Here is a 16442-nt window from a genome sequence, read left to right as displayed (position 1 = left end):
CAAAAGGAGAACTAAGGTATAGCTGTTGGCAATTTATGAGATTGATTTAGGAATATGCTATCAGTTTCCAATTTAACACGGACATATACAATGTATTCACCATCATTTCAATTGCAAAATCATGGCTTTTTGATCTTTTGTCCGACAAACTGTGCCTGGCACTGATTTGGATGCATCTACAGATTGGTCTCACAGCAAACATTCTAGTGAACAGGAAGTCAAAAACATATTTAGAGAAGAGATTATACAAAGACATGGGGGGAGCATTAAATTTATTTCAGAAACTGTGGTATCTTCTCCCATTAACGATGGAGTTGTTTTTTCAAAGAAACAGAACATATTTACATATGCATAGAACTCTAATCTGAAATTACCTAACATCAGGAAATAGTCAGGAAATGGTGTTAAGTAACTGTTAGGACTGAAAGCAGATAAATCCCCAGGGTCTGATGGTCTGCATCCCAGATTACTCAAGGAGGTGGCCCTAGAAGTCGTGGATACATTGGTGATCATTTTCCAATGTTCTATCGACTCTGGATCAGTTCCTGTGGACTGGAGGGTAGCCAATGTAACTCCACTTTTAGAGAGAGAAAACGGAGAATTATAGACCGGTCGTGGGGAAGATGCTTGAGTCGATTATTAAAGATGTTATAGCAGCAAATTTGGAAAGCAGTGACAGGATCGGTCAAAGTCAGCATGGATTTATGAAGGGGAAATCATGCTTGACTAATCTTCTGGAATTTTTTGAGGATGTAACAAGTAGAATGGATAAGGGAGAGCCAGTGAATTTGGTGTATGTGGACCTTCAAAAAGCCTTTGACAAGGTCCCACACAAGGGATTAGTGTGCAAATTAGAGCACGTGGTATTGGGGGTAGGGTATTGACATGGATTGAGAACTGGTTGGCAGACAGGAAGCAAATAGTAGGAATTAACGGGTCCTTTTCAGAATGGCAGGCAGTGACTAGTAGGGTGTCGCAAGGCTCGGTGCAGGGACCCCAGTTATTTACAATATATATTCACGATTTAGACAAGGGAATTAAATGTGACATTCCAAGTTTGCAGATGGCACAAAGCTGGGTGGCAGTGTGAGCTGCGAGCAAGATGCTATGAGGCTGCAGGGTGACTTGGATAGGTTGGGTGAATGTGCAGACGCATGGCAGATACAGTATAATGTGGGTAAATGTGAAGTTATTCACTTTGGTGGCAAGAACAAGAAGGCAGATTAATAAAATATAAACTATACATTTACTTTGTTCAAAGCCACATTTCGAATAACAAATGATTGAGATAGTGCTCACTCTTTCCTAATGGAGATTTTGGAAATAACTTTAAGGGAATTTTAGTGAAATACTCATGTCAAATAATTTCAACATGCAGATTGGAAGACACAATCCATCTATGACAATTTATTTATGTATTTCCTCTTTAAAATATATATTTTTTTGATTTGACATAGGATGGGTAAGAAACAAAAGAAGGAAGTTGAGCAATCTCCAAAAGATACAGTAAGTTATAGTTTTAAACATAGAATCTTCAAGTAATCATAAACTGCTGTGAAATATTTATTGTGATGACTTTTTAGTTTAACAGGTTTGAAGTCATGAAGTCTCAGTACAGCGAAGCATGCATTTTGGCTTGCCATGTCCATGTCAATAGTCAATTTAGTAGCCATCGGTCCATATCCCATTTTCCAGGACTTGGTCTGTAACCAACTTTGCCTTGGCAATTCAAGTACATGTCCAGATACTTCTGATACAGAAGTATCAGAAGTATCTGGTACAGAGAACGTGTCAAGCACATCCAGATTGCCCCCATCTTCTGGGTGAAACTATTCTTCCTCGAATCATCTCTAAATCTTTGGCCTCTGATTTTAAACATCTCAACAATGGGAAAATGCTCGCTGCAATCGATGCCCCTCCTCCTCCACCTTGGTTTCCTCCACCCCAAAATAAACAAATCCTGTCAATCCAATTTCTCCATATCTCTGAAATGTTCCAACCTGGACCATATCCTGTAAAGGCTCATGAATATAATCATATTCTTCTTATAATTTGGCGACTGGAACTACACACATTACTCTAGCTGTGATCTACCCAAAGTTTTATAAAATTGTACCATGATCTCCATTCACATATATTCTATGGTCTAGCAAATAAAGGCAAAGTTAGTACAAAGGCACACATCTCGGTCCAGGTCCTATCCTTATTAGATCTCCCAAAATGTCTCAGCTCACATAAATCAAGATTGAATTCCATCTTCCTTTGCTTTGCCCAATTTATCAGTTTATCAATGTCGTTCAGAGACCTAAGTCTATCCTTCTCACTATTAACAATGCCACCATTTTTTGTGCTATCGAAAATTAACTGCTGCAGTCACATTCAAGTTATTAATGTGTAGAAAAAAATCATTAAGGTTCCAGCACTGATCGCTATGATATAACACTAATCAAAATGGTAGAAAATCATAAAAATAACCCCGCACCATTATCCTCTGCCTCCTATTGGCTATTGGATCCAATGTAGGATTCCATGGGCTCAAGCCTTTTGGACGAGCCTTCAATATGGGACCTTGTCAATGGCCTTACTGGGCCACATACACTACATTATCCACATTATCCTCATCAATATGTTTTGTTACTTATTCAAAAAACTCAGTCATATTAATCTGATAGGATCTCCCACGAACAAAGCTATGCTGGCTATGTCTGATCAATCAATCCCTGTCTTTCTAAATATGGATTAGTACAATTGCTCAAAGTTTTTTCCAGAACTTCCTGTGAGGTCAGACTCAGTGGCCTATATTATCTGGATGCTGCCCTTCTTGATTAATGGCACAAGATTTGCTGCCCTCCAGTTGTCAACATTTCATTCGTGATCATAGTTAAACATCTCCATTAGGGCTTTAGCTTTCTCTTCCTTTGGTTTCCATAGCAGCCAAGGCTCTGGGGATTTATTCACCGTCTTCTCGGCAAATACATCCTCCTTAAACATGCTCTCGAATAGACCTCCCCCTCTCTGAAATCTAAAATCATGATCCCTTTCTCCTTGAAAATAGATGTGTGAGCGGAGGGCTGTACATTCAGAGAGGGTGAGGTTGGAGTAGGTAAGGGGAGTGGAAGAGTCTCGACTGAAACGTCACCCATTCCTTCTCTCCAGAGATGCTGCCTGTCCCATTGAGTTACTCCAGCTTTTTATGTCTCCCTTTCTCCTTATTGAATGCTAAATTGCGTTGAATGATACCTGAGATCAAGGTCCGATGAACATAAGCTGATATTATGTTTCAATTTTTGTTTTTGACTAACTCCAAATAGCAGGTATTGTTTTTGCAAAACCAGAAAGCTCAGTTTGTAATTATTATTTAAAGAATTGAACAAATTCACAGAGCCATCGGGAACATTTTTATGTTTTTGAATTGTGTAAACAGCAGGGGACTCAATAGCTATCAAAGGAATCCACTATTCATTTTCCAGCTGAAAATTCAATTTCCCGCAATTATTCTCAACTTTGTTTCCAATGCTAAGTCAATTTTCATCTGACATATCTGTGCAGTTTAATTTATTTCTAAAACGCCTCTTGTAGATTTTTATTAAAAGCCTTAAAGTTGTACCTGCATTCTGTTCCATGGTAATTGTTTCAAATAATTGAGCGATGAGCCCACTTTATTCTAAATACATTCTCCTTAATAGCCATGAGAAGATTTTACATTCATACTGCTGGCATCCTAACAAATTATTAAGGACGTTTACATTCACAAAATGTACATTCAGCATTTTAGTACTAAACTAGACCAAGTGGACCCATTGGGCCCAGACCTCTCCTGCATTGTTGCAGCACCCTCCCCTCTCCTCCCACCTCCCCCGCCCCTCCCCTTCCCCCCTCCCCCTCCCCTCTCCCCCTTCCCCCCTCCCCCTCATCTCTCCCCCTCCCCCCCGCCCCCTCCCCTCTGCCCCCTCCCCTCCCCCTCCCCACTTCCTACCCACTCCCCTCCCTCTCCCCTCTGCCCCCTCCCTTCCCCCTCCCCTTCCCCTCCCCCCTCCCCCCACTCCCTCCCCCTCCTCCCTTCCTCCCCCTCCCTCTCTAAGAGATAGATTTAAACTTTAAAATGTGAATAACTTTTAAAATATAACACCGATTTCAATGAAACTTCTTCCATTAGCACCAAAGGGGCGACGGTGTGTAAGGTGGGCCTAAAATCGTCGCGCTATCGTGTACCCTTTTGGCTGTAGTTCAGGAACAAACAAACAAACAAAAGAAGAGTTTTAGTATATAGATAACACCACTTACTCTAATTTGCATGTTTTTTAAATATCTTTAGCGTAAAGAAGTGTGAAAAGTCACTTTACAGATTGGTGTCTGAATTCTCTACATCAGCCCAATGAAATGGCAAAAACTTGCTTGGACTATTTGAACCCAGAACCTTTGAATGTTTCTATCCTGACATTAACACATTGCCTTAGGAAATCTGAAATCAGTGGGATGGGATGAAACCTTAATGTGTAGAGTCTTTCCCTACACAAATCAGGATGATGTTGCCAATAATTGCAACCAACAAGTTATTGTGTGGATTGCTTGGGGAAGAACTCCCAATTGGAAGCTACGAATCAAACTAGAAATGATCCAGAATAAAAAAATAGTAGCTAACGTTATAATATCGGTTCCGTAAAAATCTACAACTTCCAATTATTTTCTCATCATATATACATCATGGCCAAATGAATGATGATGAAATGAATGACATTTTATTTGGCTAGCAACATGACCAAGCAAGAAAAGAATAGAGTGCTTTGACATGAGGATTTAGGTAGTGATCCACTCTTCCACCATCAAGATTAACATCGAAAGAGTAATTCATTACCAGCCTGCATAAATGTGCAATAGGAATCAATAATCTTGATAATCATCTGAAGTAGAGCATTGAGTTTGAGTGGTGGCACTGCGACTAGAATTAATATCCGTATCCTCCACATAAAGGTACACAAGGTGTGCTATTTGAATGGAAAGTAATAATTTTGCAAGACTGTGCTGAGAGCACCCACTATGTTGTCTATCATCAAGACAAAGAAGAACACCTAAGTTAGGGAACATCATCACTTTCAAACCTCTGACCAAGTTGCACATCTTCTGCACTGGAGAAATGTTGCTGTTGCTTCTTCATTGTTGGATCAGTGTTCTGGTAGCTTTTGTGAAAATATCTTTATGATAGCATTAATGTCACACTTTGGTTGTTTAAGCAATTGCTCAACATCATCTTTCCTGGAAAATTATGAACGAGGAATAAATGAGTACTTGAGCATCCCCCTCCTCCCGTGAACAATGATCAGCTTCAGGAGATACCTAAAGAGAAATAAAACATTTAGGCAGGGAATTCCAAAGAGTAAGATGGCTGAATGTTGCAATGCTAGTGGTTAGTTAGAAAAATGCGATAAAGTTTAGGGGAAAGCGCAAGACGTCAGAGTCAGAGAATGATAAATTTGGGACAGAGAAAAGTAAATGAATATAACAGAACAACTTCATGAATAGCATGTGGATAAGAATTTTGACTTTTTAGTTTGGGGAAATGTCATAGTTCAGTGAAGACATCAAAGATGGGCACTATGGATATATTGTGAGACAGGAAGAGTTTTTGACAAACCAGAATTAATGGAGAATGGAGGCCAGAAAATGAAGAAGACATGTTTGTCCTTTCACAATGGAGGCATTTAGGATTGGAAGGTAGCTGGCATTTTTGCAAAGATGAATATTGTGCATAAATAATGGACATAATTGAATATAAAGCTCTGCTCGAGGTCAAAAACGGACTCCTTTTTTTGTGTATACTTCATAATTGAGTTCTGTAGAGGTGGGAGAAAGTATGTTGGTGGGAACTAAAAGATCCCATGATCATCTTTTGAACGGCTGGAGAGCAATTTGACATATCACGGATTGATAACCAGTGTGCAAACACAGTGGTGGTTATTCAGAGTTTCCTGGCAATACCAAGGAAACTAACCTAACTTTGAGCAATAATTGAATTGTGTAAATTGGTCCTTGTATTTCTGGGTAATGTTTCTTGTCTGGAGAGAATATTTCACTCTCTATTTTGGTTTGAGATAAAATCCTTTAAATTTGTAGATGTTTTCATTTGAATTTTGCTCTGTATATTGAAATTTATCATGTTATAAAGGAGTCAATGTTATCCAGTAACCATGATTGACTTTGAAGTATACTTGCTCATGAGTACTATTCTTGACACAAACATCTTGATATGAATGATATTGCATAAAAAGGGCTATTTACTTTCAATGCTGAATATTAAAATTTACACAAAATTATTTGATTTTCTTATGCAGTTTAATTCACTTATTATTGAGAGCAAGAATGTACAGACAGTGGTACTTATGTTGGATTCTCCAGAGGATGACATTTTGCTTAAAGCCTGTGAAGCTATGTACAAATTTGCTGAGAAAGGTAAGTTTATTTTCACAGATAAAGTCCTAGAGTCATACAGTGTGTAAACAGGCCCTTCGACCCAAGTTGCACACGCCGGCAACATCCCCATTTACACTAGTCCCACCTGCCTGCATTTTTCACATATTCTTCTAAACCTATCCTATTCATGTACCCATCCAAACGTTTTTCAAATGTTGTTATAGTAATGCATCAACTACCACCTCTGGCAACTCATTCCATATACTACCTACCCACTGTGTAAAAAAGTTGTTCCTCAGGTTCTTATTAAATCTTTCCCCCCCTCACCTTAAACCTATGGTCTTGATTCCCCTGCTCGGAGCAAAAACACTCTATACATTTACTCTATCTATTCCTCTCATGATCATGTATCTCTAAAAGATCACCCTTCATCCTCCTGCTCTCCAAGGAATAAAATCCTAGCCTGCTCAACCTCTCCCGAAAACTCAGAACCTCGAGTCCTGGGAACATCGTCGTATATCTTCTCTGCACCCTTTCCAGCTCAACAACATCTTTCCCTCTCTCTCCATCTCTCCCCCTTCCTAGTTCTCTGATCAGTCTTACTGTCTCCGATTACATTTTATCTGTTTGCTATGTTATTAGCTTCTCCCAGCTAATAATGATCAATTCTACACTTTCCTCGATCACCATTCCCTTTGTCCTATTTTCACACCTTACACTTCCTTATCTATGTATCTCCCTATCCCTTGACAACAGTCTGAAGATGGATCTTGACCCGAAACATCACCCATTCCTTCTCTCCAGAGATGCTGCCTGTCGCGCTGTGTTACTCCAGCAGTTTGTGTCTAACATATTTCCTATAACAGGGTGACCAAAACAGAACACGATACTCCAACTATGGCCTCACCAATGTCGTGTACAACTGTAACATGACCTTCCAACTTCTATTCTCACTACTCTGACTGATAAAGGGCAATGTGCCGAAGGTTTTCTTGACTAACCTATCTGTGACACCACTTTCATGGAACTATGAACCCAAACTTCTAAATCCCTTTGCTCTACAATGCTCCCCAGAGCTCTGCCATTTACTGTGTAGGTCCTGCCCTGAATAGACTTCCCCAAATGCAACACCTCACACATATCTGTATTAAACTCCATTAACCATTCCTCATCCCATCTGCCCAACTGATCTAGATCCTTCTGCAATTTCTGACAATGGTAATGACTCTTTTGATGTCATCATACCACTCATCACAGACCTTCAGTCCGAAAAACAACCTTTCACCATCACCCTTTGCTTCCTTCCGTGAGCCCAATTTTCTATCCAGTCAGCTAGCTCTCCATGGATCCCAAGCAATCTAACCTTCCAGAGCACCCTACCATTGTCAAATACCTTGCTGAGACCCTGCGCTATATATGACGTCTACAGCTCTGCCCTCATCAATATTTTTGGATACATCTTTAAAAAACTCAATCAGATTCGAGAGACACAATCTCCCATGTACCAAATCACACTGACTAACCCTAATCAGCGCTTGTCTATCTAAATGCATGTTCATCTTATCCCTCAGAATACTCCCAAGTAACTTCTGACCACAGATGTCAGACTCACTGGCCTTTAGTTCCTAGGCTTTTCATTGCAGCCCATCTTAAATAGAGGCACAACATTTGCCACCCTCCTCAATCGTAATACTTACTGCTCTCAAGACGCTTCCATTGACTGCCCCAAGTTCCCTGGTCCTCATGTCTTTTTTCACAGTATAAGCTGAGGAGAAATACTTATTGAGCTCCACACAGAGATGGCCTCTTTGATTCCTGAGGGGTCATATTGTCTCTCTGGTTACCCTTTTCCCCTTAATGTACATGTCTTTGGGTTATCCTTAACAATATCAGCCGGAGCTATCTCCTGCCTCCTTTTTATGCTCCTGATTTCCTTTTTTAGCATGCTTCTTAATTCCTGAAACTCCTCCAGGGATATACTTAATTCCAGCTGCATATACCTACCCAATGCCTCCTCCTAATTCTTCACCAGAGCCACAATTTCTCAAATGTGCCTTAAATTATGCTTATTTCATTCACTTTATTGCCATTTTGACCACAGGCATGCCATTTTTGCATTAATTTTATGGAAAAAAATTAAATATATGTTTTAGTTTGGGTATCTTGCTTTTTGGTCAAGGGAAATACATGTATTTTCTACTTATGGCATTATAGTGTTTTAAGTAAAATGTAGTTTAAAGTCAAGATGAAATCTTAATTTTGTTTTTCTCTTTCCAGATTTTACCTAACTTGCTGTGTACCTCCAGCAATTACTATTTTATTTCAGATTTCCAGCATCTACCTAGTTTTGGTCTAAAATCTATATTCATATGGATGATGCGATAGCTAAAAACGGAATGAAAAGTGGAAGCATTCCGTTCTTACAAATGAATGAATTGCATAATAATCACATTTTATTTGGAAAATGTATTTGTTTACATTACTCTTTTGTTGCTGCATATTTTATCAGTTGTAGATGAATTATATTGAAATACATCGGGTGTAAAGGAGGGCCACAATGATGTTAGGTTGTAACCAATAAGACCAATCAAAAGGAGAGTGGATGTGGTGCGTTTGGATTGACAGAACACCACATCCAATGAAAAGGTTTCATTGTGAAGTTGGTAAACAAGGTTGTGGAATTGTAAGTAATATACTGAAATTGATTTGGAAATCGGAGATTAGAATTAATCATGGAACAGTAAAAGAATGGAAAAAAAAAGATCATTCTCAGGTTGGCATATTGTGATTACTGGAGCCACTGCAAGGATCAGTAGTTGGTCCACAGATTTTACCATCTTTATCTATGGAATGGCTGAGGTGACAAATGGTAATTGGTCAAGGTTTGCTAACAATACTATACATGGGGAGATTGTCACTAGGAAGGAAGGTAATAGAAGATTCAAGGAGATATGGAGAGGGTGACGGAGAGGGCAAGAACATGGCAGATGGAATATAATGCTGAAAAATACCTTTTTAAAAGGGGATTTGAGAGCATTTCCCAATGGTGGTTACAGACCATGATGTTTACGTTTTATGTAATGTGTTATGTTTACGTAATGTGTTTCTTAATTATTTGGGAATGGTTTCATGTTTTATTAAAACATTTTTGAAGTGTTTTTAGTTGTTGTTAATTATTTTATAAATAACCTTTCTAATCGATTTATTTAATTTTGAATAGTTTTTGATTGTTTCTGAATGTCAGAAACATATAAAATAAATTGATATTGACAAAGAGCTAAGCTAGGATGCTGCTTTGTCACCTCTCATGGCCTCCGTAGAGTCTCAAGAGTGGAACATATTCTGTTCCATCCATGGTCATTCAAGGAACTGCTGTGAGCGAGATCAGATGTAGTTGATGGGCCATTGAGTTGTTTGAGCCCATTATACTATAATTAAGTTGGTAGAATTAAATTATTTATAAAATATACAGCCAAAGAATTAGTGAAGAACGTTTATCATTGAAGATATTGTGTTTTGTCATAGGGGATGAAAACAAGCTGAATCTCCTCACACTTGGAGCTATTCCAAAACTGGCTAGATTAATAGCACATGAAGATAAACAAATCCACAAGTATGCCACAATGGCACTTGGAGTGATGGCTACTCATAGTAAGTATATGTAACTAGTTTTAATATTTTTGCCAGAAGACAAAATAAAAACCAAAGCCCAAGACTGAAACGGTTAAGGAGAAGTAAAATAAAAGATTAAAAAATACTGTCACAATTGCTAATGTCACATATAATTCCAAAGATTGTGATTAACAGCAGGCCATATCTGGTGGATGCAAAACCAATTCTTCATTTCTGGCAGGATTTTAGATCAAGGAGAATTTGAGCTCAAAAGAAAATCTAGGTGCTTGCAGGTAGGAGATATTGAAATGAGTTATTGAATGAGGCCAAAATTTGAGCTGATGAAAAGAGGAGTCAATTCCTTAAAAATGAGTACTGGACAAAGGAGTTAATTGGACAATTTGACAGCACAAGTTGTGCTGCTGGCAATCCACAAGGTGCACTGTAAAGAGTAGATAGATAGACAAGTATCAGTGCAATTTAGAGGTGGGAAATGTGTCATGATGAATTTGGGATTTATGGAAATAGGCAATGACACCAAGGCAAGAACCACACCACATCTCATACCACAAACTGCAGTGCAATGTTTCTGTTTTGATAACTAAATATAAATAGTTTAAGGAACTCAAATACTAAGTTGTAAATGGTTGGGTATTCAGAGGGTGTTCTTGTCCTCAGGAGAAGAAACAAAACGTTACTATTTATTTGTTAAAATTTGTGATGGTATAAGGCAGATGAAATCATAAATTAAGATTGTGCATGGGTGGGTCTGTGGTTGGTGGTCATTGTGCTGAAATAAATATTTGCCTAGATCTTTTCTCTTACTTTGATAAAAGCAATGGTTTATTCTAAGCATCAAATGGCCTGTGGTTTTGTCTTTAGCTGTTTAATTGGGGATATTATGTTTTAGAAACCATTTAAATTTATTGTACTACTGGAAATTGAATGAAAGACCGTGGAAGTTCATTAATGACCATTAATTAAGGTAATTAGGAGGCAATAGTCCCTCACACATGAGCTGCCCAAAGATGTGAGTTGATGGGTTAATTGACCACTGTAATTTGCCCTTAGTCTGTAGGTAAGTGGGAAATCAGTGGGGAGTTGGGAGAAAAAATGGGTTTAGTAAAGGATTAATCTCTTTGGGTGGTTAAAGGCCGGCTCAGACTTGGTGTGCCGAAAAGTCTGTTATCATGTTGTAAGACACCTAAGGTTCTCAATGAAGGTATATCGAGTTAGTGCAGAATGTGGTGCTGAGGTGGAAGATCTGGCACAATCTTAATGAATAATGGAACAGGCACAAGGGACAGAATGTCTAATTCAGCCTTCTATTTCTTATGTTTTTGTCATTTCTCCATGTTGATGTTTTCATTATTTTTCAGGTGAAGTTCGAAAATTAATGAGGCAACTAGATTTCCTACCATCAATTATTGCATGTCTAGCTCCAGATGGTAATTCAATGTTTTATTTGTATCCCTAGGAATTTATAAACAAACTTGCTTTTTTTTTCCCATCACAAAATGCATTGACAGTCTCTCCAAATTTTCAATTAATATTTTTTTAAGTTATGTTTTGAATCTCTATTTTTAACATCCCTCTCACTGATCCTCAAAGTAATCCATTTATTCCATTTCTTTTTCATTGTTTAGTCAATCCTTATGCATAGCAATATATTAGCTTGAATAATTTGAGCTCTTACTTTATGGAATAACAGAGAAACATAGAAAATAGTTGCAGGAGTAGGCCATTCGACCTTTTGAGCCAGCACCGCCATTCAATATGATCATGGCTGATCATCAAAATCAGTACCCTGTTCCTGCTTTTTCCCCATATCCCTAGATTCCTTCAGCCCTAAGAGCTAAATCTAAATCTCTCATGAAAACATCCAGTGAATTGACCTCCACTGCCTTCTGTGGCAGATAATTCCACAGATTCACAACTCTCTGGGTGAAAACGTTTTTCCTCATCTCAGTCCTAAATGGCCCACCCCTTTTTCTTCAACTGTGACCCCTGGTTCTGGACTCCCCCAACATCGGGAACATTTTACCTGCATCTAGCCTGTCCAATCCTTTCAGAATTTTATATGTTTCTGTAAGACCCCCTCTCATCCTACGGCGGCACGGTAGCGCAGCGGTAGAGTTGCTGCTTTACAGCGAATGCAGCACCGGAGACTCAGGTTCGATCCTGACTACGGGTGCTGCACTGTAAGGAGTTTGTACGTTCTCCCCGTGACCTGCGTGGGTTTACTCCGAGATCTTCGGTTTCCTCCCACACTCCAAAGACGTACAGGTATGTAGGTTAATTGGCTGGGTAAATGTAAAAATTGTCCCTAGTGGGTGTAGGATAGTGTTAATGTACGGGGATCACTGGGCGGCACGGACTTGGAGGGCCGAAAAGGCCTGTTTCCGGCTGTATATATATGATATGATATGATAAACCTGTTGACAGCCTTTATAAAGTCCAAAAACGCATACTGCTTCTACTTTTGGGCTAATGGCTACCAAAGGTTTCCACAAAGAGATTTTATTTATTTCAAATATTTAGGTTTGTTGCAGAATAATTTATTAGAATTTATTGGAAGTGAGGTTATCCACTTTGGTGGTAAGAATAGGAAGGCAGAGTATTATCTGAATGGTGTCAAGTTAGGAACAGGGGACGTACAACGAGATCTGGGTGTCCTAATGCATCAGTCACTGAAAGGAAGCATGCAGGTACAGCAGGCAGTGAAGAAAGCCAATGGAATGTTGGCCTTCATAACAAGAGGAGTTGAGTATAGGAGCAAAGAGGTCCTTCTGCAGTTGTACAGGGCCCTAGTGAGACTGCACCTGGAATACTGTGTGCAGTTTTGGTCTCCAAATTTGAGGAAGGATATTCTTGCTATTGAGGGCGCGTATGTTTACTAGGTTAATTCCCGGAATGGCGGGACTATCATATGTTGAAAGACTGGAGCGACTAGGCTTGTATACACTGGAATTTAGAAGGATGAGAGGAGATCTTATCGAAATGTATAAGATTATTAAGGGATTGGACACGTTAGAGGCAGGAAACATGTTCCCAATGTTGGGGGAGTCCAGAACTAGGGGCCACAGTTTAAGAATAAGGGGTAGGCCATTTATAACGGAAATGAGGAAAACTTTTTCACTCAGAGAGTTGTGAATCTGTGGAATTCTCTGCCTCAGAAGGCAGTGGAGGCCAATTCTCCACTGCTAGATAGAGCTCTTAAGGATAGCGGAGTCAGGGGGTATGGGGAGAAGGCAGGAACGGGGTACTGATTGAGAATGATCAGCCATGATCACATTGAATGGCGGTGCTGGCTCGAAGGGCCGAATGGCCTCCTCCTGCACCTATTGTCTATTGTCTAATTGAGTACCTGATTAATCAATAGTTCCTTTGGTCTATAGGTAAGTGGAATGTGCTCTAGATGAAGCTTAGTTTCTCTATCGAAAATCCCCATCTTTCTTTGTTTTGTTAGATGAGTCTTAATTTCATCAGTTAATTATTAGATGGGCAGAATTCATGATCTTATACCTCTGACAAAAATTTTACTCCCTTGCTAGGGCCGAACCAGGCTTTTTGCAACCATAATATCTCATTCAACTCAGCGTCAAGCCTTCTATCAAATACAACTAAATTTATCTCAATAGCATTGCCCTTCTGTCTTCTCGGAGATCAAATGCCATGGAAAACCTTTGAATGTCATTTCAAAATCCATTTTCTTCAGCGTTCAATTTGATGGTTTCTTGTGATCCAGCCTGAATAAATGAGGAAAAGTATGAAATTGTCCATTTTGGACTTAAGGAATACAAATTTGCAGTTTCTTTAGATAATGAGGAGCTTACAATTGTCGGGAGTACTTGAATCCACTTTGGCTGTTCCAGTTTTAAAAGGATTTCACAAATGGATAAAAAGCAACTTCCTCTGGTAGAATCAGGGACAAAATTAAACACTAAGTTTTCCAGGAGCTTGATCACAAAGAATAAAATAAATCTAACATTTCTTTGGTTATAATCTTTGATGTTATTGCTTTTAATACTCTATCCTGAACCGCAGGCCATTGATCGACCCTCTAAATTGATGCCACAACTGCCCCCCTAAAAAAACACTCTCCCAGATTCCTATACTCACTGACTTATAATGGCTCCATCCGTAAAGTCTTTCAATTTACGATTCATTGCTGTATATAAATCTCCCCACCCCCATCTAATAACCCCCTCCCCCCCCACATGTAAGTACCATCTTGTTCTCAAAATCCAGTCCCTCATATTTTAACATTCCCCTTGAAATATCTATACTAGATGTTAAAATGCTAAATGCTGATGCTTTGCTCTAATATGGAAACTCATCTCCCTCCAACTCATTTGGAGTACAAAAATTAAGCTCATAATAATGTTGTTGTTCACAGGTAACCTGGGTCTGAATCATGTGTGATGTATTGCTGTGCGATTTAATCTCTCTCACAGTCATTGTTTTGTAAAAGGTGACCTGATAGCAATCTAGGTATTTGCACTTCCTTTTAAAATCTTGAAATCAATCAGAAATAATTTTTTAGCAGAGGCATTCATAACTGTGTGAAATCTGTACTTTTTAAAGATCTTTGTATGTTTTGCATCTATAACAATCTGTGACACTTTGAACTGTGGGACTAAGGCAGACAAAGGAGGAAAGACTGTAAGAGATTTGTTTTTTTTCCCTTCACCATAGAAGATGTTGTTGTTCAGGAGCTAGCTACATTGTGCCTAGCTTCCATGTCCATCGATTACACCAGTAAAATAGAAATTTTCGAAAAAGGTGGGTTAGAACCACTCGTTAGTCTTCTTTCAAGCCCCGATCCAGATGTTCAGAAGAACTCCATTGAGTGCATCTCTAATTTAATTCAGGTAGTATATCTATTTCTCTATTTACAATTAAAATATATTTTGAGACTTAATGCTGTAATACTGATTTTAAAAATTCTACAAGTAGCAATTTACAGAGGTATATTAACCTGCATGTCTTTGGATGTGGGATGAAATCCAGATTCACGGACAGTTCCCAGCTATCAGGGAACTGAATGGTCCTCTCATCAGCTAGAGTGCAGCCCTGACCTCCTATCTACTTCATTGGAGACCATTGAACTATCTTTAATGGGACTTTATCTCTCTTTATCTTGCACTAAATGTTGCATCCTTTATCCTCTATTTGTGCACTGCAGACGGCTTGATTGTAATCATGTAAAATGTTTCCTGTACCCCAACACATGTGACAATAATAAACTAAACTAAAAGTGAAGCACCCAGGGGAAACCTACGTGGTTACTGGGAGAACTTACAAATTCCACACACTCGGCACCCAAGGTCAGAATCGAACCTGAGTTTCTGGCCCTGTGAAACTGCAGCTCTACCACCAGCGCCACTATGCCAGATTATTGTTCTAATTGTTTAAACAGGCATAAATAAAGCCAATTTGAATGCAACTAATTCGTGAAATTCATGCATGCACTTCATGCATACTTTTTTTTATTCAATCATAAATTAAAACTGTGAGACTATTTAACTCTATTTGACCATATATTTTAGGAAGTTCTGGCTCGTGCTGCATTTACTGAAAAGACTGGAATTATTCCTCTGTTGGATCTATTGAACTCTGACTACCCTGTCATTCAGCACTTGACATTGCAGACCCTGATAACCGTGTCCAGGGATTCGGACAGCCGAACGGCACTGTTTCAGAATGAAGGCCATGAAAACCTCCTACGAGTTCTTGACAACCCGGTAATAAACCTATGCAGTAACCTTTTGTAAGTCATGCTTGAGATAAATATGTAATGTTTAATCCGACTGTTAACAATATGAAGAAACAAAGAACTGCAGATACTGGTTTATTCCAAAGTGCTGGAGTAACTCAGCAGGTCAGGCAGGATATCTGGAGAAAAGGGAAGGGTGACGTTTTGGGTCGGAACCCTTAGTCAGACTGAAAGTCAAGGATGGGGGGAGGTGAAGAACTGGTGGTGAGAAAAGACCAGGACCAATCAGGGCCAGCCACAAATGACCTCAGGCCTGGAAGGTACGTTGTTGGTTAGGGAAAGCGTGATCTCAAGATAAACAATGTAGAGAACTGTGGAATAGGTACAAATGACTAGGGAGAAGGAAGGCAGCAAGGGGGGAGGGAGGGGAGGGGAGGGGAGAATGAGAAGAAGAAGAAGTTACTTAAAATTAGAGAATTTGATGTTCATACCACTAGGTTGTAAGCTGCCGAAGCGAAATACCTCCTCCCTCGACTCCATCCAGGGGCCCCAACAGTCCTTTCAGGTTAGACAGATTCACAGATACCTCCTCTAACCTCATCTACTGCATCCGGTATTCCCGATATGGGCTCCTGTACATTAGCAAGACCAAACGTAGACTCGACGACTGTTTTGCTGAACCCTTACGCTCAGTCTGCCTAGG

The 16442-nt window shown here is 39.3% G+C and overlaps 1 protein-coding gene across 1 annotated transcript in view; it reads left to right on the top strand.

The window, feature by feature from the left end:
* Positions 1 to 16442, top strand: part of armc3 (armadillo repeat containing 3) — a 64879-nt gene that overhangs the window by 2227 nt on the left and 46210 nt on the right. The window contains exons 2-7 of the mRNA XM_078427660.1: positions 1458 to 1506; positions 6330 to 6447; positions 9934 to 10059; positions 11400 to 11468; positions 14719 to 14894; positions 15573 to 15767. Coding sequence (XP_078283786.1) covers positions 1459 to 1506; positions 6330 to 6447; positions 9934 to 10059; positions 11400 to 11468; positions 14719 to 14894; positions 15573 to 15767 — 732 coding nt within the window. The 5' untranslated portion in view covers position 1458. The remainder of the gene's footprint in view (positions 1 to 1457; positions 1507 to 6329; positions 6448 to 9933; positions 10060 to 11399; positions 11469 to 14718; positions 14895 to 15572; positions 15768 to 16442) is intronic.

Source organism: Rhinoraja longicauda, chromosome 2, assembly GCF_053455715.1.
Source record: "Rhinoraja longicauda isolate Sanriku21f chromosome 2, sRhiLon1.1, whole genome shotgun sequence".
NCBI lineage: Eukaryota > Metazoa > Chordata > Chondrichthyes > Rajiformes > Arhynchobatidae > Rhinoraja > Rhinoraja longicauda.
This window is presented reverse-complemented; position numbering and strand designations above follow the sequence as displayed.